We start from the raw sequence: 23,940 nt of genomic DNA, 5'->3' as shown, positions 1-23,940 counted from the left end.
CTGTGTAATGTATAAAGGATGTCATGTTTTCCTCCAATACACACAATGCCGTGGTAAATCCGATGTTGTTGTGGTACATGGTTACGATCCCATCGGTACGCTTCGTCGAACAATGCTACATACGACGTATTTAATGATGTAAATAAAAATATTGACATTTTTATCTGGAATTAATTCTTCTTTATCCGTGAATGGGTGGATATCAACAAACCCCATGCATGAACGGATACTAGTGGAAAACAGTTTAAGAAAATGCAAAATGGAACACCATTTTTAGAGAGATTTCAACGACTTTTATTTTAACGATAGCTGTTGCAATAACGAATAAAATACAGCCTAAAGTATATGTAATGAGTTGATAACAATACAGTATGGAATATTTTTCTTTAAATGTCCGACAAGAATGTTGTAGGTTATTTTGGATAATTCCCTGTGCATTTTGTCCACTATTTATGAGAAATGCGCTGTTTCTTTTGTCACATCAGCACATGCCCCAAACTGTCACATGGAATCTAAATGTGACTTTTATCTCAACTGTCCATTGTCCTTTTATTATTATCATCTTTTGTTATTGCCTTCAATTTGCAGTTGTTTATCCTCTTTAGTAATTGATGATCATCCACTTGTATGGAATAATGTCGCGCAAACCACTCAAATAAGTAGTTAAATTATTCCTTACATTCTTGTTTACAAAATTAATTGGAAAATCTATGCTTATCTTGACTATTTTGTCCAATTAGATAAAAATTACAGCTGCATAATTTTAAATCCTGAACAGCTATAATCGTACTCTCTAAACAATGTCCTGAGCCGGCTATTGTTGTCAAAATTAAAACAACAACATTGATAATAATAATAATAATAATAATAATAATAATCATGCGGATCTGTAATATACCTTGTAACATAATTATATAGAGACTCAGTGTCAGTGAACATACACAAAAATAATAGCTTAATTTGTACTCTTGGTTAGTTGTATCAATTACAGTCCCGGTTATTTTGTATCTGTTACACAGTCCTGTAACGCACTCATGGTTCATTTGTATCTATTACATACTCGGTAACACACAGTATCAAGGTTAGTAGTCTGATTACTTGTTTTGTACTTGCTACACTGGTCGTACATAATTCAAAATTATAAGAAGCATATTTTTTTTAATATTCCGAACAAAACAGTAGGTTCTTTTTATCATTTCAATAGGAAGGCAAGAAAAAATTAAGTTTGTATCCTGCTTTCAAATTTCCAAACAACTGGATCGCGACCGATGTCTCCCACATACAATTCCCGTCCGTCTGGTGATACGGCCAGGTCGTGCGGAGCCTCAAAGTCCTGAAAACAGATGGAAGAGTCTTTTGTAATAACAAAAAAAGCATGTTTCATGAACGCTTAAAAGAATACATATCGTTTAATTCTAGATGTTTAGTCAATCAAATAGATATGACTCCCTCACATAGTGCTGTCCAACCCGCGGGCTGATTTTAAATGGCCTAAAAGAGCTCGAGCAGCTATATAGTCGTTACTTTTCAGTTTTCTTCTGCGGCCCTCGGCTTCAAGAAAAACATTTTTCAGTGGCCCATGGTTAGTTCAATAGTTTCCTCTACTGTAAAGACCTCCTTTCGCCAACAATTTAGCAGATCAGGTCACTGACTTTTTTTTTGGTGGGGGGTCGCTGCGGTTGTTTCAATAAAATTGTCTGATCCCCAAATGGCTTGAAACAAATACAAATACCTGGTTCTGATTTATAGAAAAATATCTTACTTTATCGATCATATTAAATGCAAATATTATCTTGAGATAAATGGAGAAAGAAAACCTGGTTTGAAAGAAAATCCCAAGCTCCCACCTCCACCGCCTAAAAAGATTTAGTGGCTTCTCTCTCATTATGCTAACATCAGCGCGGTCGAGGTCGCGTTGTATAACTAACACTACATCTAATCTGATCTAATCTGTTGAGTACTTAATAATTATGTCAACGTCTGAGCTGTCGAGAACGCTCTGTATAAGTTATGACACTTTCTGAGCAGTCCAGAAGGCACTGTATGACCTATGTCAAGTCCGAGCTGTCGAGAGCGCACTGTAGTAGCTATGCCAGTATCTGAGTAATCGATAACGCGTTGTATTAGTTTTGACACCATAGCCGTCAAAAGCGGATTGTATTTAGCTATGCCAAAGTCGGAGCTGTTGAGAGCGCACTATTAGTTATTCCAACATCTAAGCTGTCTAGAGTACATTATACAAGTTTAATCAACGTCTGGGCCGTCGAGAGCGCAGTCTGTTAGTTACGCCAACACTGGAGCGGTCGAAAGCGCATGGTATGAGTTAATGAACTTGTACAATAGCCGTAAAATAAATCATAATTGATCTAATGTACGTATTTTACAGTCTGTTTATCTACATCAGGATTTTATCTTATGAAAGTGTTAAGGTAGCATTTGATCAAATATACTTATTCAGATTCCCTGTGTATTCTTTAGACAAATGGATTGGACAATTCATGTTTCCATACTTAAAGTTATGCATTAATAGCTAATATACTTCAGATAAAACAGAAACTTGGTTCTATCTTTATAGATACCCTACTGTATGATGCGTGGTGATATGAACTTGATTTTTTTAAATAGGGAGAAAGAATGTTGTCATAGAGATTAGAGAATTTTTATTTCGTACTCCACTGAAATTCGAACCCTGGTCTGCGAATTACGGCATCCATCGCCTTGGCTGCAATCACTTATGAACCTGTATTGGTTAATATAGTAAGTAGTTTCTGCAGTTGAAACCAGACATGGTTCCAAGATTTGAAGATCAGTATGGTACTTAGCGTTGATGTAATCCGATACATAGCAGAGAGTCATATTTTGTCAACGCGTAAACCTTACCGTATTTGTCGGTCCCCATATTTCAAGAACTTTTCCATTTAAATTCATGGTTAGACCGACTGGAGGTTTTACACCCATGGGGTCGGATCCAGTAACTGCATACAGGATGCGGTCTGAAATAGACGGGTCAGAATAAGTAATTTGTCAGTGGAGAAATTTTGGTAGGCACATCTATCGATGTTTTTTGATGGATGAAACAAATATATATATTTGAAATAGGTCATGATTAAATATTCAGTTAAGTTTTTTTTTTGTCAATCCATTTTCCTGCCTTACTCGCCACATTTTCAGTGATCAACCAATCAACCTGTCGATCAATCAGTGCCTCAAGAAAGGAAAAACAGAAAGAAAGATTTATAACCAATTTTTCAATGATTTTCAAATTAAGAATCACATCTTCTAAATTGGAGCTATTTATTTATTTGCTTCACTGATAAGCGTTCTATATGATATTCACTGTGGAGGTAATAGAAATCGTAAATATACATGAAATATGCTTTTGCAGAACCTCAATAAAAAGGACACCTGCTCTGAAAGGACCAAATTAAATTAAAGAAACGATGCATGTCTTCAGAAGATAAAATCGTACAGTTTCTTTGTTGTCCTTACATACATGTTTCATCACACGATATATATTTCACTCACTGGTCGGATCGTAGGAAATTGCAAATATCCTGCCATAATCAGACGGTATTGACCGCTCAAAGGTTCCCGTTCTGTTGCCATCCTTTAGTCCCGCCTCAAAGCACTGAATTCTAAACGAGGAATAAGAGGGGGAAATATTTTATTGCAGAGACAAGTGAAATGTTCTTATCAGAAATATGGCTCATAGGTTGGGAACAAGCTCAGTCACTGTGTTGCAACACATAGATATTGTAATGAATCAATCACAAAGACTGTTTTCGTCAATAAAATTCCGATAAGCTCTAAACATTTTACAATGTATGTCATACGCTACTTGAGATCATCGCGGGCTGGTGAGTCAGTTTTGGAAACCGAGTAGCAATTAAAGAACGTGACAGCAAGATTAATCTGACCAAAAACTGACATTTTTTTTTACGCGTTGAATTTCATATTGAAACTTTAGCAATAGTAACACGAATTCCCTCAAATAAATGAACACGAATACAGCCAAGTTACAGATTTTCGTATTAATTCAACAGTAAATATAATGTGCTTTAATAGCACAGCTATGACGTGCTAATAAATGCGAGAAACGGAAACAATACATAAAAAGTGAATAAAAACGCAAGTTTTCATTTGTGCTTGATCTTCATTTTCTCAAAACGTTTCCTTGTTTACACGGAGATAAATAGTTCGCTTCCGAAAGAAAAGAAAAGGCATACCGTAAATGGTGTGTGTGTGTGTGTGAGAGAGAGAGAGAGAGAGAGAGAGAGAGAGAGATTTTGATTTTTAACGTAGCTTTAACAATGTTTCAGCCATATCGTTACGATGTCTGCAGTGTGACATTTTATAGTGATGTCTAGCACTGGGGTATCATGCCGCAGACATAAAGCATCATGTTCCACCTAGTCACATTATCCTGACACCAGGCCGACCAGTCATAACACTTACCTCTTAATATTGAGCGCCTAGCGAGGCAGCTGCTAGTACCATTTTTGTAAGTCTTTGGTATGACTCGGCCGGGGTTCGAATCCGCGACCTCCCACATTCGAGGCGGACGCTCTAACCAGTAGGCCACTGGATCGGTCCGTAAATGGAGAGTAAATTGCAATAGCTGTGTTTCATCTTACACCGTACAGAGCAAGCAGCCTTCCATGTGTGTTCTTAGTTAAGGTGAAAATAAAAAACGAGCACACGAAACGCACAGCTAGTGGTTAACGAAATGTTCTAAATGTAATGTAACATACATTTAAAAAGAAAGAAATAAAATATGCGTCGGATGCTACTATTTGCAAATTATGAATTACCGAAGCGATGATGAACCTTACTAACTTAATCAAAATGAAAGTATGTCGCATCAATATAGTCATGACATGACAGAAATCACCGATCAGGAATTACGCACCTTTGACGTGTTCCATTAAAAATTCGTGAAAAGGTCAATCTGTCAGTGAAGTTATAATGATGGTGGCAATAAGCATTACATTAATCATTGTCATCGTAATAAAATGATATCATTATAGTCGGCGTCATCACAATCATCGTCATCATAAACAATAACTCCACCACCATAATTTCATCAACAACGACGATGACGACAATAACTAGAGTTCAACAACATCAAATATAGCAACGTTAACTTCAACGAGAAAGAAAAAAGTAACAGACCAAAATAAAGTAATAATTCTGGCACCTAAAAGCAAAAATGAAGAATGACAGACAACAATACTAGTATTCACAACCATTATTAACATCACCAAGACAGACAGGATATTGAGTTCGAATTTTGTTTCAAATGGTGACGTTCTATAATTCTGTTATCGAAGCACAATTTTGTGTATGTTTCTTCACTTTCCTATGTCCGTAAGTACACTATATATATATATATATATATATATATATATATATATATATATATATATATATATATATATATATATATATATATATATATATATATATAATTTTGCAAATTAACTCCTGAAGATGTGGTAATTACAAATGCAAGACACAACCACATAAACACACGATTAATGCAGAAGTCACAACATTTATGGCACTAATTATTATTTTAATGAGCACACGTGCCTAAAAATAATATTGTGCCATAGTTTTACATGACAAGGACAGAACATGGCCTTAATATGCTGACAATAAAATTGTACATATGTGGCATTATGCAATTTTAATTGTCCTTATTGCAGCATATATACTGCCAAAGTGTTTACCTTTATTCCAGTGTACCACAATCTATCTCATTTAGGTTTTCAATTTCTATTCGACAGAATTCAATGAATTGTTCTATTCAGTCCAAGCAATAGACAAACCAATTTTTAAAATTTTCTCTTTTATATTTGTAAGGAAAGTTCAGAAAATCTTTGAAAAACCAACTAGTAAAATTTGTCGAGCCTTCTTTTATCGTATAACATAATACATTATATGTTACTAATTTGATATTTTAAAATTTAGGCTTTCAGTTGATGTCGGCATCATATTATTTTTAATTTCAGATTGTAGGTACATTATCATTTAGCTTTTGTGAACCACATAGGTGTATATCAAAACGTCACGACTCCTACGTTACACGATTTTAACAGTTCCCTCTGACTAAATCCCGTACGTTACACGATTTCAACAGTTCCCTCTGACTAAATCTCGTACGTTACACGATTTCAACAGTTCCCTCTGACTAAATCTCGTACAGTTCTCTTGTTAATGATTATGCTTTCCACAATGCTTTCATTTGAAATTGTTTCCAAATTAGAAATAAATGTTTCATTTGCAACTTTTTTTTCCCCTTCCCAGTCGTCTATCCATCTATTCTTAATTTCATTTGCAACCAGTCGCTGTTTTTGAGACTGAAGCACAATGCACAAGATGTACCTTTCGTTTTCTCTGTCGGCCACACAAACTGTATCCGTCTCCTCAATCAGAGTGAGGCTGTGTGGTATTTGAAACACATCATCGGTCAATTTCCCTACACCTGCAAAATGAGTTAATCTGTATCAAAACGTTTGTAAACTACGCTTCACCCGTGTGTAAATACATTACTCACACTGGGTTCTCGTCAAATTAAAAATTTCCCGCAAAATGAAACATGAAAATCAAATTATCTCTCTATTTATATATGACCATACTATATAACCACGGTCACAACAGTACACCAAAAACAACAAAAAGTGCTTATTTTATTTTGAGTACGAATTTAAAGATTTGTAAGTAAAGAAAGATTCCACTGTTTATAATACTAAGACATTTCGGATCGAAATATTCACGGAGTATTTCGCAGCTTTCACGTGACGTTGACCTTGTACAGGTAGTCACACTGAAACTCCTCTTGTTGTTTAAACAGAAATTTTTTTGTGTGTGATTACTTTTAACAAAAACGCTCTTACAGTACATGCTACCATGGCGGACACATGATTATCAATCATTCTTTCAGGCAAAGTAGAATGTTTACGAATTTGTATTCTACACGCCAACCCACCCAGAAAATTCGTTTGCCAATGCTTGCCAATATATATATATATATATATATATATATATATATATATATATATATATATATATATATATATATATATATATATATATATATATATATATATATATATATATATATAATTTTGTTTCTTTTTTGTCCTCAAATATCCTGACTTTATCTAACTACACTGATAGATATTCAAAGTACTGTGTCCAATTACATTAAAGTTTTCGCCACATATACGTCCTCTGTCAGTCATTACAAGGTATAACGGGAGTGAAAAATCCGTCCTTGGGAAATAATTTTGTTAATCAGTGAGCAGAGCGTTCTACAATTTTTCAAGAAGTCGATTTGAAAGGCGACCTTACCTGTTGGTGTTTGTCCCCATGTCTTCAGCAGAGTTCCATTGGACGAGAACCTCATTATCCGGCTGTTGCAGTACCTAATGTAAGCAAAAATTTAATTCTTCATATAGAGGATCCAGTTGCTAAAACGCACTACCTCCATTTGTTCTCGCTCTGTTTTCTCCCATTTTAAACAGTACTTATTAAAACCCTCAGCCTTAAGATCAAACAGAGATAAATTGCAACCTCCCATTAACAGCTAGTCAGAAGAGCATTTACTGTTTATGCTAGGAGGATGTTTAAGAGAGGTAAAATGTCTAGATGAATTGAGAGTCGGCCGCTTGCTGGATTTAGGAGGTTTATGGGAGGTGGTCATATATAATGGTCAGTTAGACTGTAATAAAGTATAGATTTAAAGTTAAGATGGTGGTTGTGGAATTTCCATTTATTTTATATGTAACGTTTATTGTTGTATTATTTCTCAGACTGCAGGGTGATTTCAATGCCTCTTCAACACAGACAATTTAGCTTTCATTTACTGAAACATAAAAAAATTGTCTTGTTAATTTGCAAGTAGGTAAAGTTTGAATATGCTTGAGTTAATTGTAAAGCTACTTAACTGCATTGAATGCCGAAAGACTAATTTGCAGAGCTTCATATTTGTGCAGTTTTTCAAATAGATATATAACTCGCACAGAAATAAAATCGGCTGAAAAAAGGATCATAGAGACAGTTTGGGAGCTTTCACATACTGTTTTTCAGGAAGTGATGTAATATACGTATGATATAAGTTTGATGTCTACAATAATTGCATACCCGTCCGATACGAAAAAATCTCCATTGGATGCGACAGCAACATCTGTTGGTTTACAGAAATGTCTGTCGTCACTTCCGGGAACAAGAGCTTCTCCGAGCACCATGCTTGGATCATGGGACCCTTTTGGAAATTTCATTACCTGCAAAATTTGTATTGTCATTATATTACCGAATTAATTAATAATTTGTCCTCAGCTTTCACATTTGTATGTATGGTATCTTTTTCTGATAATGACTGTCCATGTGAGAAAGTCTTTTTAGCCAGATTATAATGTAATAATGTAGATGCGCGCTTTTTCTGCAGTTTGAACTCATTACACCTGAACGCTTTTTTTGTACTCTATGTCGCACTACCACATAATAGACAACAATTATAAAACGAAGTATGAATTTTAAAAGATTTCCTTATATATAAAGTCGAAAATAAACGGGTTCGTATTTCTGTATCTTTGCTTAAACGGCACCATTGTGTGTAATTTTGGTTGCTTCACAAGTTCCCTGGATTATGGTAAGTTAAGTTTTGCTTATCCCTCTGCAAAATGTGGACTCTTATATCCATCATCTGCACGAGCATGCACAACCGGATGCAGTTTCAACAGCAATGCAGAGGAAAGGGAAAACGAGTCCTGAGTGCCGTGATTGTTCTCGCAAGGCAATTTTCCACTGCCGGTCCGTGTTGTACAAATACCTTTCACTCAAATACACCTACAATTGATTCACTGTGGTACGTAGTCATACATTCGATGTAAAACTTAAAAAGTATCCTTTAGAAGTCAATTGCCTCCACCATTTCCGACCGACGTACAATGCACCGCTGTTACGAGCTATTGGTTAGCTGACATTAGTAGTATAAGGGGTGAGATTAGCGACAATGGGAATTAGCATTAAAAACACCCCCTGGGTAAGATTAGCGACAATGGAAATTTAACATTAACCACCCTGGGTAAGATTAGCGACAATGGAAATTTTACATGGGCAAAAAACCCTGGGTAAGATTAGCGACAATGGAATTTAACATTGGAGAAAGGAAAAAAAAGGAAATATTGAGAATAGCGACAAAGGCATTCGAACAATGGAAAAAAAAATATCGATTCTAGGGACAAAGGCAATTGAACATGGGGAATAGAGTTTGGGTCTGTCTAGGGACAAGGGGAATTGAACATGGGAATAGAGTTTGGGTTTGTCTAGGGACAAAGGGGAATTGAACATGTTAGAAAAAAAAACTTAGGGACAACTGGAATTGAACATGGGATTTTTTTTTTTTGTTAAATTTTTATAAAGGGGTAGGCAATCGAAAGGCTATCTCTTTTCGAGAAATGTGGGTGGCCCTGAAAAGGGCCTTTGGATTTATGTTAATATTAATATTAACATAGACGGCATCTGTCACATCTTCTTCTTCTTAAACTCCTTCTAACTGCAGGTCCATACACAAATACCCTCTTGAGGCATCCTTGTCTTTCTATGTAAACTCTTCTCATCCATAGACTAGTATCTGTCCTATCAACAACAGTCCACTTGGACCGGACATACATGAGCATGTCCGTCCTAAACATCGTTGAAGACACAAGGCTGGATGATTCAACTCTGGTCCACATCGTGAGGCGACGAGAACAGGTGAATCAATGCAGTGAACTGCGCTTATTTATAGGTAGAGGAAGGATTGAAACGGATTGAGTTCATTCACCAATCCGAACACGCGTTATAAAATTCAGTCAGTCCGCATCCAATCCGAAGAGAGCAGTCTGTGACGTCATGTGGTCTATATAGATTCCCTAGCGCCTGTGTGCTGTCAATCTATGCGACAGTGATTTAACATGACGGAAACTCAGAAAACGATCCATTGGGGTGCACCAGCAGTGGAGACCACCCAAGGGAACCCGGACTTACTTTCAGAAGAGGTACATTGGGATTTTGTGGATTTTCTTACCTCGCAAGAATTTGTTCCGGAACCTTCGTCTCATTCTTCATTACCGCAAGTGGAGAATTTTAGACAGAGACAGAAAGAAGAATTGGAGAAATTTATGCAACGACAAAAGGAAGCGGAACAAGCTTTTCTCCTACAGCAACAGCAACAGCAACAAGAAGAGGTAAGAAAAAAACAACAACAAGAAGAAGTAGCAGCAAAGAAACAAGAGGGTGAAAATCAAACGGCTACGGTACTGTTGGACATTTTAGCGGAGTTAAGAAGTCTGAAACAAATGTATCAGACTTCTTTATCACGACCGAAGAGAATACGACCTTCCCGAGCTAAACACGCCAACCCTGTGACTAAGCCTATCGTACCACCCTTAGTGATTTCAACCCAATCATCATCATCAGAAGTAGGCCTCGGCCGTGGCAAAGGCTTAAGACAGTTAAAGTTGATTGCTTAAACTCACCCCTACACCAAAAAAGGCCCTTTTCAGGGCCACCCACTTCTCTCGAAAAGAGATAGCCTTTCAATTTGCCAATAACTCAAAAATCAACAACAACAAAAAAAAACATTTTACCCTTATAGTACATGTCTGTGTATGAGTGCGTGAGTGTAGCTTCTTATTTTAAAATCAAAACTCAAAGACACTTACCTTATATAATTAATGTATTCTTTTCTCCATAGTTACAATCCAATTCACAATTCACAACAGAACACTTTATAAATTACATTCACTTCTTCTGTTTCTTTTTTAACTCTATCTTTTTTTTCAATTTCTTCACCGTCACAGTCTTTTCCTCCTCTTCCTCCTCACTTTCTTCCCTTCTTCTTTTCTTCACCTGGCTGCTTTCTTCCTCTGAAGACTCTCTCTCTTCTTCTGAAGAATCCCTCTTTTCTTCCGACTCCTCTTGTTTCTTTTTTGGGCAATCTGGAGACCAATGTCCTTTTTCTTGACAATAATAACAGGTATCTTGACTTTTGTCTTTTCTAGCCCCTGTTTTTGTTCTTTTTTGACGGTCTGGACACTCTGAAGACCAATGCCCTTTCTTCTGACAGATATAGCAAGTATCTTGACTTTTATCTCGAAAGGAAGGAGAGTAGTCCGTCGGCTGGTCTGAAGAGAATTTTCTAATGACCCCTCGCAAAGCTCTGATGAAACGTTCCATCTGGGTAGTCTCTTCCATCGTTGTGCTCGGTTTGAGAGTGAAATGAATAGTGAAAGGACAAGACACACACCTTTTTTATATACGCTGGTTTGCCATGACTATAAATTAGTCTATGGTGTTTAAACTTGAGTCATTTGACGTTTTGCACTCAAGATGAAACGATCCTATTCATTCGAGAAGAAAGAAGAAGAAGAAAGTAAGAGGCAGAAACGTGATCCATCGCCTCGTACCAGAGCTGAAGTCTTGGCACAAATTCATGCCAGTGATTTTGAAGAGGACATGAGTGAACCAGAATCCGAACCCTCTAAACAAAGTTCACCACTCTTAGTCAACCCTGAAAAGTACTATTCCATTCGAGAGACGGAAAAGCGCTCCTCTAGAAAATTTAGAACCACGGCTTACACCTACACAGTGAAGTTTAAAGATTTCAAGTCCGACGTACCATTGGAGAAAGCAGAAGGGTTTATCACCGAGATGTGGGATTCTTTGCTCACCGCACTCAAGCGACAATGTCAACCCAAAGAAGACGATCGCTTGACACTATCCATAGATCACGACAGCTTGAAATCCCCTGTTTGGATCGAGTTTAGCAGACCCGCAGAACTAACCTCTTCCAAAGTCATGGACAAGATACAACACGTACAACAATCTAATGACCAATTTGACATCACCGATGGTAAAGCAACACTGAAAATGGCCCACGTCTCTCCTCCTCAAGGGACCGGACAACGCAATAAGGTGTTATTGGTGAACGACCTTCGCAACACCAAAAAGAGTCTCGTTCAAATTCACAATTCTCAAGACCAGATGTGTTTAGCCCGAGCCATCGTGGTGGGACGAACCTATGCCAACAAGAACGACACGGTAGAATGGAAAAGAACCTGGAAAACTATTCAACGATCCGACCGAGCCAAACAACGAAACGAAGCAGAACTCCTGTTACAACAAGCCGGACTGTCCAAAGACACACCCTGTGGCATTCCTGAGATGCAGAAATTGCAAGATGTCCTAGCTCCACTCTACACCTTGAAAGTGCACCCTCAAGAAATGCGCAGACCTCTGTTGTTTCGAGGGAAAGACTTTAAGGACGGAAAATACATTCATGTCTATTATCACGATGACCATTTCGATACCATTACCACTATCACTGGATTCCTGGGATACAGTTATTACTCTGAGAAATGTGACTATGGCTATAACAATCGAGAGCAACACAAACATTGCGGATGGAAATGCCCAGGATGTTTGGCCTCTCCACCCTGTCTGAGCGAAGGACAAGAAAGAGTACAATGTCCTGCTTGTCTGCGCACGTTTGTCAGCCCTGCCTGTTACCAACAACATCTGAAGACGCAAGGTTCACAGCAGAAATGTGCTTGTCAACTGCTGAGATTGTGCCCTACGTGTCGAAAAGGCCATCGTACCAATAATACCAAGGCACACGTATGTTCAGGAAAGAAAAAATGTCACATTTGTCACCACATCGTGGACTTGGAACACCAATGCTACGTGCAAAAATACCAACCCCCACCAGAGAAAGAGGACGGTCACAAGAAGAAAGGCAATTTCATCTTTTTCGATTTCGAATGCATGCAAGAGACTGGCATTCACATTCCTAATTTCTGCGTGGCTCATCGAGCGTGCGAGAAGTGCATTCAAGAACCTATCTTCAGTCATTGCCCTCACTGCAGCAAGATTCCCGGAGGGCGTGAAAAAATCTTTCGAGGACCGAACACGTTAGTCGATTTTGCCCAATGGGTCTTAGATCCCATCGACAAGACGTGGAGCCAAGAGGACATCGAACGTTACGGAGATTGTCATCGTCATGCCACGGTGATGGCTCACAATTTCTCCGGATACGATGGACAGTTTCTTTTGAGGTACTATACGGAACATGGCACCGAACGTCCTAAAGTCACTTTGAACGGAGCCAAAATCATTTTCATGCAAGTGGGACAAGTGCAGTTTAAAGATTCGATGGGTTACTTGGCCATGCCTTTGAGTTGAATGCCTAAAACGTTTTGAATGACAGAAATGGCTAAGGGTTATTTTCCTCACTTTTTCAATACGGAAGCCAATCAACACGCCGTTCTACCCCATTTACCTGAGGCTCACTATTACGACCCTGACAACATGCGTACCGAACAACGAGAAGCTTTCTACGCTTGGTACCAGACTCACGCCTCCGACCCTTTCGACTTTCAGGAAGAAATGCTAAAGTATTGTCGTTCTGACGTGGACATTTTACGACGTTGCTGTGGAAAATTTCGAGAACTGTTCATGGAACACGGAGGGGTCGATCCTTTGAAAGAAGCTTGCACCATTGCCAAAGCGTGTTCCTTAGTGTATCGACAACGATTCATGCCTGAAAACACCGTGGCTGTCATCAGTCCTCAAACGACCCACTATGTCAAACGTCAATACTCGGTCAAAGCCCTACGTTGGTTACATTACTTGTGCGACAAGGAAGACAAATGGATTCAGCATGCCCGCAACGGAGGAGGCGAAAAGACCATCGGAACGTATTGGGTCGATGGCTGGGACTTAGAAAACCCCAAGATCGTGTACTAGTTTAACGGTTGCTTATTTCATGGATGTCCCGTCTGTTACCCTGATCGTAGCACTAAAAATCAGTTTTTACAACGAACCATGGAAGACTTGTACCAGGACACTTGTCAGCGACGCCTAAAGTTAGAACAGCAAGGATACCAAGTGGTGGAAATGTGGGAACACGAGTACGATCACCGTATGAAAACCGATCCCGAGTTTAAACGTGCCGTGGAAAGTTACAAGCTGATTGACCCCCTAAACCCGAGGGATAGTTTGTACGGAGGAAGGACCAATGCCACCTGTTTGCTGTACCAAGCCGACGAAGAGAAAGGAGAAGAAATCAAATACTTGGACGTGTGTTCGCTGTATCCTTACGTGTGCAAATATTGTCCCTTTCCTGCAGGGCACCCACAATTGTTCACGGAACACATCGACCTGAAAAACATTCGACAATACGAAGGCTTGATCAAGTGTAAAGTTTTGCCTCCCACGAACCTATACCATCCCGTCTTACCTCACCATTGTCAAGGCAAACTGATGTTTCCATTGTGCCGTACTTGTGCCGAAACGTGCAACCAAGACCAACCTTGTCAGCACACCCAGAAAGAACGTGCCTTGACGGGAACCTGGATCAGCGTAGAATTGTTCAAAGCTCTGGACATGGGATACCAACTGTTAGAAGTGTACGAAATTTGCCACTTTCCCAAGACACAACAATACCACAAGGGTGACCCCAGTCAGAAAGGCATTTTCGCCGACTACGTGGATGCCTTTTTGAAACTGAAGCAAGAAGCCAGCGGCTATCCTTCCTGGTGTCACACTTCCGAAGACGAAAAGACATTCAAAGAGAAATACTATGAACAAGAAGGCATCTCTTTAGACCATATCGAGAAAAACGAAGGCAGGCGGTCGTTTGCCAAAGTGATGTTAAATTGCTTGTGGGGTAAAATGGCACAACGACCGTGTTTACCCAAGACGGAATATTTGACAGAACCTTCCCGCTACTTTCAGATGATTCACGACAAAACCAAATACATGAAACACGTGGACGTCGTTCGAGAGGATTTGATCTTGGTCAATTACGAAGATCTGGACTTTGTACAAGACGACCCCTTTGGAAATGTCATCATTGCGGCTTACGTGACAGCTCATGCTCGCTTAAAATTGTACGAAGCTTTAGAACTGTTAGGGGAACGTGTCCTGTACTTTGACACGGACAGTTGCATTTACATCCATCACCCGAGTCAACAGCACCCTGACATCGAAGGAGACCGTTTAGGAGCCTGGACAGACGAACATCCCGACGACAAGATTCTAAGTTTCGTCAGTGGTGGTCCCAAAAATTACGGCTACGAATACCGGGACCCACAAGGAGAATTGCACACGACGTGTAAAGTGAAAGGATTGACTCTGAATTATCGTACCAGTCGTGTGGTGAACTTTGGGGTATTGAAAAAAGCCTTGCAATCGGGAGAGGATGCAAACTTTAAAGTGACCACCTATCAACCGAACAAAATTGTACGTTTACCCACTCACCACATCGTCAGTCGACCCTTGGAAAAAGTCTATCAAATCGTGTACCAGAAGCGAGTGCGACTTCCCAATCATTTCACCTTACCGTATGGACACGTCGGTATTGGTCTGTATATAAAAAGAAACCCTAGGCAAGATCGATAGTTCATTGTGACTACCAAGACCGAGCGAACAAGATGAATACTTTCAGAGAAACACAAAACAAGTTTAGACAGGCACAATTCAAGTGTGGGGCTTCTGAAGTGGAATGCGATTGTGAGGCTTGCGACTTTTCAACCTGTGTTAGTGATGGTGCCAGAAGAACCCGTCACCCAGGACGGGACTGTCGTGGACAGGCCTGAAAGACCCTTTCGGGAGGACACTTGTGTGACCTTACCCCCTACTATAGAACTGGTTAGAACATTACCCAAAACATGTTGTACAGACATTTGTGTTTATTCCACGTTAATGGTTATCATGTGCCTTTGATCCTTATACTTAAGCCTTTGGCTTTTATGTATTTTTGTCTTTCGTATTCATGTTTGAAACATTCAATAAACGTGTTCTGAAAAAAGTATATAAACTCTTGTCTTGTTTGTTTTCGTGTCACAAGTGACATTTCTCACACTATGGCTACCTCTGCTGTCTCTGCTCCCTCTTTCTCTACTGTCAAAATCATCGACGAACACTTAGATCGTGCCAGTTGGGAGGCTTTGTATCTTCGCCATCCCTTTAACATGCTCATTGCCGGACCTAGCGGTTCAGGCAAAACCGAATTCGTCAAACGTTTGATCGAACATAAACATCATTTGATCGATCGGCCACCTCAACGGATAGTGTGGTGTTACAAAGAGTGGCAATCGGCGTACAGCCTCTTGCGAGAAAGTCATGGCGATTCCATCGTGTTTGTGGAAGGCATTCCTAAAGAAGACGACGGCATCGTCTCTGACTCCCGTCTAACCCATTTGGTCATTTTTGACGACATGTTAGGAGAAGACGAAGAAGAAATTAAACTGTGGTTTACTCGCAAAGGGCATCACCATAATGCCAGTGTCGTTTACATCACCCAAAATTTGTTTCAACAAAGTAAAGCCCATCGTACCATCAGTCTCAATGCGCATTACGTGGTCTTGTTTAAAAGCCCTCGAGATAAATCGCAAGTGCAAGTCTTAGCCAAACAGTTAGGAACGCCTTGGCTGACTCAGGCGTACGACGATGCCACTCAAACTCAACACGCCTATTTACTCGTCGATTTGAAACCTACGACCCCCGAGGATTTGCGATTTCGTACCCACTTGTTTCACCACTGGTGCCAAGACGGAGGGCCTGTCCTGTACACGTCTCCGTCCTCGACTTCATTTCACTCGACAAAAAAAAATCTATAAAAACCTCAGACCCTTTTCGTCTGTCTCACACAGCGTCAACATGACGTCCCTTCAGTCGCATCTTCCCGTCAAATTGATTCGTGCCTTGTATGGCATCAGTCGAGAAAAAAATCCACAAATACGAGCTCGTGTCTTAGAAGCTAGTCTCAAAGACGTCTTACGATGGTTCACGGTGACGGCACGTCAATTACTCCAAGGAATCATTCAGATTCCTCATCAAACCAAACGCTTTTTCGATCGAAACAAAGTCGCTTTGGTCCAACTGGCCGATCCCCGCATCGACACTCAAACCAAAAAACAAATCATTTTGAAACCTGGAGGGAGCGGTACTCTATGAGGGGTCATCATTCGCTCTCTCTTAAGATGGGATCCTAATGCCCCCAAACTTCTCCCCAAGAAAAAAGTCCAACGAAGCCCCAAGAAGAAAAAGAAAAAGACCAGGTCCCCAAGAAGGAAAACTTCTCCAGTGGCGGGACCCTCCTCTGACCAGACACCACCACCCCGGAAAAAGAAAAGAAGCCCCCAGAAAAAGAAACAGAGAAAAAGTCCCCAGAAAAAGAAAAGTCCACAGAAGAAAACTAGTCGCAAGAGAGGCACTTCGGCCAGGACGCAACTTTACACTCGCAAACCACGACCTGCCACGGCGGTGACCGCATCTCCGGCAGCCTCACGTTCATCCACTTCTCCGTTGATGACACCAAGAACTGAAGAGTACTTGGAGACGTTGATCACACCAAGAACTTCTCCGTTGATGACCCCAAAAATTACTTCCCCAGTGGTAGGACCCTCCAATTTAGTGGCAGTGGCTGCTGCTCACAAAGTACCTTCTCCCAAAATCAAAGTTCAAGAAAGATCGGGCATGTTACAAAGTTTACTGGATTTGTCCAAGCAAGAACTGGCTCGATTTAGTCCGTTACCTACCCCTGCACGACGTGTCATGCCTGTCCTCAAATTGATACGACGTTAAGACAATCAGTGGCGACGCGTTCCAGTATAAAAAAGGTGTGTGACCAAGTAGGGTATCAGTGTTTTTTGGTGCTCCTGAAGACTCAAAGATGTCACCCTCCAGAAAACCCCAAGGAAAGAAAAGAAAAGGACTACCACCACGTTTAATCAAACATGGGGACATGTTATCTGTCCTGTCCAAAGCTTCTCCACCTCTACGAAAAAAACTCATTCAATCGGCCTCCAAAGAGGTCATCGATACCGTGTGCGAATGTTGTTTGAACGTCTTGAAAGGCACGATCCCTTTGTCCAAACACCAGAAACAATGCTTAAGCAAACATCGTCACGTTCTTCGCCAAATGGTTCAAAAGAAAATTCCGATTCGTCAAAAAAAGAAGATGTTGGTCCAACGTGGAGGCATTTTACCTCTCTTGTTAGGCCCCATACTGAAAGGAGTCTTGGGAACCATGTTGGGAGGACTGGTGGGAGCAAGATTAAAAGGCCCTCGGAAGTCCCAAGATTTCAGAATCGACCCTTGACAACCCCATGGAAGGACGAAAACTGGCTTTAGTGCCTTACAAACGATGGATGGAATACCATCGGTGGCAAGAACAACGCACCCCGCATTTACCTCCCAATCCCCATTTGAGCGAGATGTCCCAGTTACAACACGAATTGCAGTCCTTGATGGATCGCCAAGATTTGTCCGAAACAAAAAAATCGCAAAAGTACGGTCAACTCTTGCAACGACTGCAACTCTTTCACCAGAAAGCTTTAGACGAAACAGCTCTACCCACTCTAAAAGATTTTAAGACCTTGATGAAAAGTCCAGCACCATCACCAGTACCAGTACCAGTACCAGTGCCACCACTACCAGTGACCAAGACAGAAAAAGGAGAAGAAGAAGAAGGGTTTCAAACTCCACCAGAAAAAGTACGCAAGTTAACAACACCACCTACCTCCAGAATTGGATGGATTAAAAAGATGATGGCCACCCCTTCTTCATCACAAGAGAAAAAGAAAGTGAAGACAGAAGTGAAGACAGAAGTGAAACAAGAACCGATATCCCCCGCTCAGACATTCTCCTCTTCAACACCTATTGCCGGTCGCACACGCAAAGCATTGCAATCCAAGAAAATACCCCAAGAGAAAAAGAGTAGCATCCTCCAAGAGTGGGTGTCTTATTAACACACCAACCAACACAAAAAATGGAAAAAGTCTTAGCCAGCATTTACTACGATCCCTCCCATCCTGCAGGTACGCAGGAGTTCAAAAATTGTTTCGTGCTACCAAAACGCGACTGAAAAGTCTCCGTTTACCTCAAGTGCAACGATGGTTACAAGAACAAGCTACCTACACTTTACACAAACCCATTCGACGCAAGTTTGCCAGAAGTCGCACCCGAGTGGAAGGCATCGATCATCAATGGCAAGCCGATTTAGCCGATGTCTCTCATTTGGCCAGCTACAATCGTGGCTACAAATATTTGTTTTGTGTCATCGACGTCTTTTCCAAATTTGCCTGGGTCGTGCCCTTGACTTCCAAATCGAGCAGCGAGTTAGTGCGAGCCCTGCAACGACTGTTGAAACAAAGTGGCCGTCACTCTCTTCGATGGCAAACGGACAAAGGCACCGAATTTCTGAACCAAGCTTTCCAAAAAGAATTAAAGAAACGTGACATTCATTTTTTTACCACCGAGAATCCCGAAACCAAAGCCAGCATCGTGGAACGTTTTCAACGCACTTTGAAAGAACGCATGTGGAAATATTTTACGCATCACCACACTCTGAAGTACATCGACATCTTACCGCACCTGGTGAAAGCGTACAACCAATCTTACCATCGAAGCATCGGACGTGCCCCGCAAGACGTGACTCCCGACAACGAAGTGTTGGTGTTTGAGCGCCTATTTGGTACGTCCCCGACGAGGGCTGTCCCCAAGAAAAGTGGAGAGTTGGCCGTAGGAGATTGGGTGCGCATTGGCAAAACCAAACGCACTTTCGACAAAGGTTACTTACCTAACTGGACGACCGAATTGTTTCGTGTCACTGGACGAGTGCATGGCCGTCATCCTGCCGTCTATAAATTGGAAGACATGAACGGAGAAGTGCTCAAAGGAACGTTTTATTTGCCCGAGTTACAACGTGTGACCAAAAAAGAAGACGACGTGTACGACATCGAAAGCATTCTCGAACGCAGAACCCGTAAAGTGGGCAAACGTCGTGTCAAAGAAGTCAAAGTACGTTGGAAAGGATATCCACCCAGTTTTGATTCTTGGATCGACGCTTCGCAAGTCATCGACTATAAAAAGAAGTGACCATCATGCCCTTTCACACAGACGCAGCTACGTCGACCACTCCTCCTTCACCTAGTTCTTCTGTGCAAGATTTACAAAAACAACCCTTGTGGGTGTGGTGTGGAGAACGTGTGCCTAAAACGCAAATCGTCTTTTTCTGCCAAATCTTCGTGGTGTATTGTGTCATCGGGGCAGCCATCGCCAATTTGAGTTTGCAACAAGGAGACAAACAATTGTGGACCATTTTATTGAGCAGTTGCATCGGTTACCTGCTTCCCAATCCCTCCCTGAAATTCTCCTCGAACGGGAACCACGGGAACCTTGTGTCCAGTGCCAGTGCCAGTCACCACTCCAACAACAATCACAACCAGAACCTCATTTTGGGCGGAGACACGCCTCTGACGTCCAGTAACCCCTCGGACAGCCACAGAACTCTGGAATTATGAGTCACCAAAACCAAGTTTACTTGACCTTACCCAGTGACAGTTCCATGGAGGTGTTCCCCAACAACACGTTGTGCTGTTACACGGCCAAATTACCTCAAGCCATCCAGTTAGATCACGAAGCCCATTGGGAAGTGGCTTTGGTAGAAATGATTCACCCTGCACAAATCCAAATCATCACCGAAAAGCAAAACACTTTTGAGGTCGAAATCCTGAACCAACAATTACAAGAAGTCATGAATGACATCGGGTTTTCAGGGGACACAAGACCATCTTACAATTCACCCTTCAATATCTACACCTTGAAAATTCCGGCAGGGTTTTATTTTAGTGGTCAACATTTGGTGGACACCATTACTTCCAGGTTCGAGTTAGCCTTTGGCAAAGCCCTGAACAGAGTCAAAAAAAGTGTCACCCTGGAGTACCATAAAGTGGCTCGTCGCTTACTGATGAAATTTCAGGATACCCAAACGTTGTCCATCAGTTTTAATCGTGACTTGTTTGATATTTTAGGTAGAGACACAAAAATGGCTCCAAATTTTAAACCGAAGATCAACAGCAATACGGAATTTTACAAGTTTTTTCGATTCCCTGTAGAACTGAACCAAGGACTGAATTTGATGTTCGTGTACTCCGATGTGGTGGAGTATAACGTGGTGGGATACACCTCTGTGCCTTTACTGCGTGTCATTCCTTTCAAAGTGGATAGTATCACAACCAGTGACCAGGAAGGTGGAAACACTTACCACGTCCACCGGGAATTTGTACATCCTCATTATTTGCCTGTCAGCAAGTCGTATTTGGACACGGTCAACATTGCTATAAAAGGAGATTTGGGACAAAATATTCCATTCACCAAAGGAAAAGTCACGGTGAAACTCCATTTTCGAAAACGGTTCTCTCACGACTCGTAAGTCATGTATCCAGTGCATCGAGGGGTTGCTCGACAGCGAGGACACGGTTTAGGAGATATGTTAAAATCGGCCTTTCGTTCGGTGGCCCCGGTGTTGAAACCGATGGTGACACGCGGATTGCACGCCTTGAAAGATGCGGCACTGACGCAAGGCAAAGAATTTCTCCAAAATGTCATCATCGACAAACAAAACCCTAAAGAAGCCTTCATGAGGGCAGGCAAAAATGTCTTGCTGCAAACAGGCAAAGACCTTTTAGGCCGACGCGAAACACCTATAAATGCCCTGCACGCTACCGAGTCAGGCATTCAGCAAAGACAAGGCAGAAAGAGACGACGAAGAAAACACCCTTTCACCAGACTTCAAGCTAGAAAGGCAAAGAAAAGAAGAACCGTTCGAGACTTAGACGTTTTCGATTATTGAGACACAGCAACAAAAAAAATGATGCACCGAGAGTCTTGCGCCTGTTCCAAGACGGAACTGGATCTGTTTGCCATGCCACCCACCATGATGACCATGCAAGAATCCCAATGGGTGGAATTTCATCCCGTCTCCTCATTGACCGATTCCGCTCCCATCGAGTTTGAAATCAAAGGACAGCCCGAAGATTACATCGATTTGAATAGCAGTTACTTGTACTTGAAAGTCAAAGTTCAAGATAAGGATGGAAATGCTATAGACACTGAGCCAGTAGCTCCCGTCAACAATTTCATGCATTCCTTGTTTAGCGGAGTGGACTTGTACTTGAATAACAAACTAGTCAGTAGCAGCATGGATACTTACCCTTATCGAGCGTACCTGGAAAATCTCTTGACGTACGGAATAGACGTCAAGAACACTCATCTCAATGCCTGTGTGGTATGGGAAGCTGACGATGCAGGCGAATTTGAAACATTCAAAACTGATACAGCCAAAGACCACAATGCGGGATTTGTAGAACGAAGAGACAGAATCAAAGACGGACACAGTTTAGAACTGATGGATCGTTTGCATTTGGACATGTGGTTGCAAGAAAAATATTTGCTGAACGGGTTGGATGTCCGCCTGAGACTGAATCGGAGCAGTGCCGCTTTCCATTTAATAGCTGATAGTGACGATAATTACAAAACCAAAATCCAAGAAGCCAGACTCTACGTACGCCGTGTGGAAGTGTTACCTAAAGTGGGAAACGACATCAGTCAGACGTTGAGCAGAACGACCGCCAAGTATCCGATCCGACGCGTAGAAGTGAAAACCTTCACCATTCCTAGGGGACAGCGATCCATGATTGAAGATCATCTGTTCCAAGGACAGTTACCCAAACGTTTGATTGTTGGTATGGTCGAGAATACAGCCTTCAACGGAGCTATCGCTAAAAATCCTTTCTACTTTCAACACTTTGACGTGTCCAAGATCGAAGTCAGTCGCGATGGCAAGACCTTGTGTACCCTACCTTTCGAACCTAACTTTGACAAGAAGAATTACTTGAGGTCGTACTTGTCGCTGTACGAAGCCACGGGACAGTTAGGAACCAACACCAGTCACGGTATTACGTACGAGGATTATGCAGGAGGCTACGCTTTGTGGGCTTTCGATTTCAATCCAGACCAAGGCAGCGACGAGGGACATTTCCACCCTATAAAATCTGGCCAGATTCGTGTGGAACTTCAGTTTGCAAAGCCACTGGACGAGACAGTGAACGTCATCCTGTATGCAGAATTCGATAATACCATAGAAATCAACAGTTTGAGAGAAGTCATTCTAGATTACTAGAAGCTATGGAAGACTGTTATCCCTCTTTACCTAGTGGAGAAGCTTTGAAGATGGAATGTGAGGAGACCGTGGAAGGAGAATCCCAACACAAAGACGAAAAGGACATCGTGATCAAGTCGAGATGTCCAGAACAAGAACAGCAATTGGTCTCCTACTGTGCTACATACCTGGCAGACACAATTACGACATGGATGAAGCATGATTACTATGGATGTCAAAACATCAGTCAAGAAGAAAAATTCAACGAATATCTGGACGAAGCTTGGAGTCTGTTTAAAAAAGACGTGTTACGTTCGTGGTATAAAGACTTGCGTGAACATTTCTGTCCTCCATTAACGACTCGAGACATCCATTACATCAAAACCCTCTTTGACAAATTCAAAGAGAAAGTCGAGATCGAAATTGATCACTTATTATCAGCAAAAGAACATTTAGTGACTTATTTTGATCGTGATTTTTCTAGAAACGATGAGAAAGTAAATCGTTGATTTTGTGACTAGTATGCTTATTTTGTTGTCTTAAGCTAGGAAACGTAGTGTCCATCCATGACTCAATAACTTGCAACAGTGGAAATCACAATTTCATTCACAACGTTGCCAACCCTGTTTACAGTAGAGTGTAAATTGAAAAAATGTTTGATGTTATATTGTTGGATTATTGTTAAAAAATGTTAGAGTTGTTGGTTAGTGTTAAGTGATTTTTGAATAAAAAATGATGTGTTTTGAAAAAAATGCCTTTGTGATTTGTTTGGCTATAAGAATGTTTGATTCATGCTCTTTGACTTCTTACTATCCCTCTCATGACACTCATTGAACATTGCGGCTCGAAAACCGTGGAGGGATGTTTTCCTTCACGTCCGCGCTTTGACTTTAAGAACCGGGTTGTTTCCAGTCTAACCATCCATTGTCGACTCATCCTCCTAC

General features: G+C 41.0%; 1 protein-coding gene across 1 annotated transcript in view; it reads right to left on the bottom strand.

Annotated features, from left to right (window-relative positions):
- Positions 1–270: 270 nt before the first annotated feature.
- Positions 271–23,940, bottom strand: part of LOC149801773 (putative peptidyl-alpha-hydroxyglycine alpha-amidating lyase pgal-1) — a 37,216-nt gene continuing 13,546 nt past the window's right edge. Inside the window, exons 5-10 of the mRNA XM_089956113.1 lie at positions 8,149–8,288; positions 7,357–7,430; positions 6,388–6,487; positions 3,526–3,635; positions 2,881–2,993; positions 271–1,333 (exon numbers count right to left, since the gene is read on the bottom strand). Of these exons, the coding sequence (XP_089812239.1) occupies positions 1,220–1,333; positions 2,881–2,993; positions 3,526–3,635; positions 6,388–6,487; positions 7,357–7,430; positions 8,149–8,288 (651 nt within the window). The 3' untranslated portion in view covers positions 271–1,219. The remainder of the gene's footprint in view (positions 1,334–2,880; positions 2,994–3,525; positions 3,636–6,387; positions 6,488–7,356; positions 7,431–8,148; positions 8,289–23,940) is intronic.

This window comes from Sinohyriopsis cumingii, chromosome 4, assembly GCF_028554795.1.
Source record: "Sinohyriopsis cumingii isolate HCF-2022 chromosome 4, ASM2855479v2, whole genome shotgun sequence".
Lineage (NCBI taxonomy): Eukaryota > Metazoa > Mollusca > Bivalvia > Unionida > Unionidae > Sinohyriopsis > Sinohyriopsis cumingii.
This window is presented reverse-complemented; position numbering and strand designations above follow the sequence as displayed.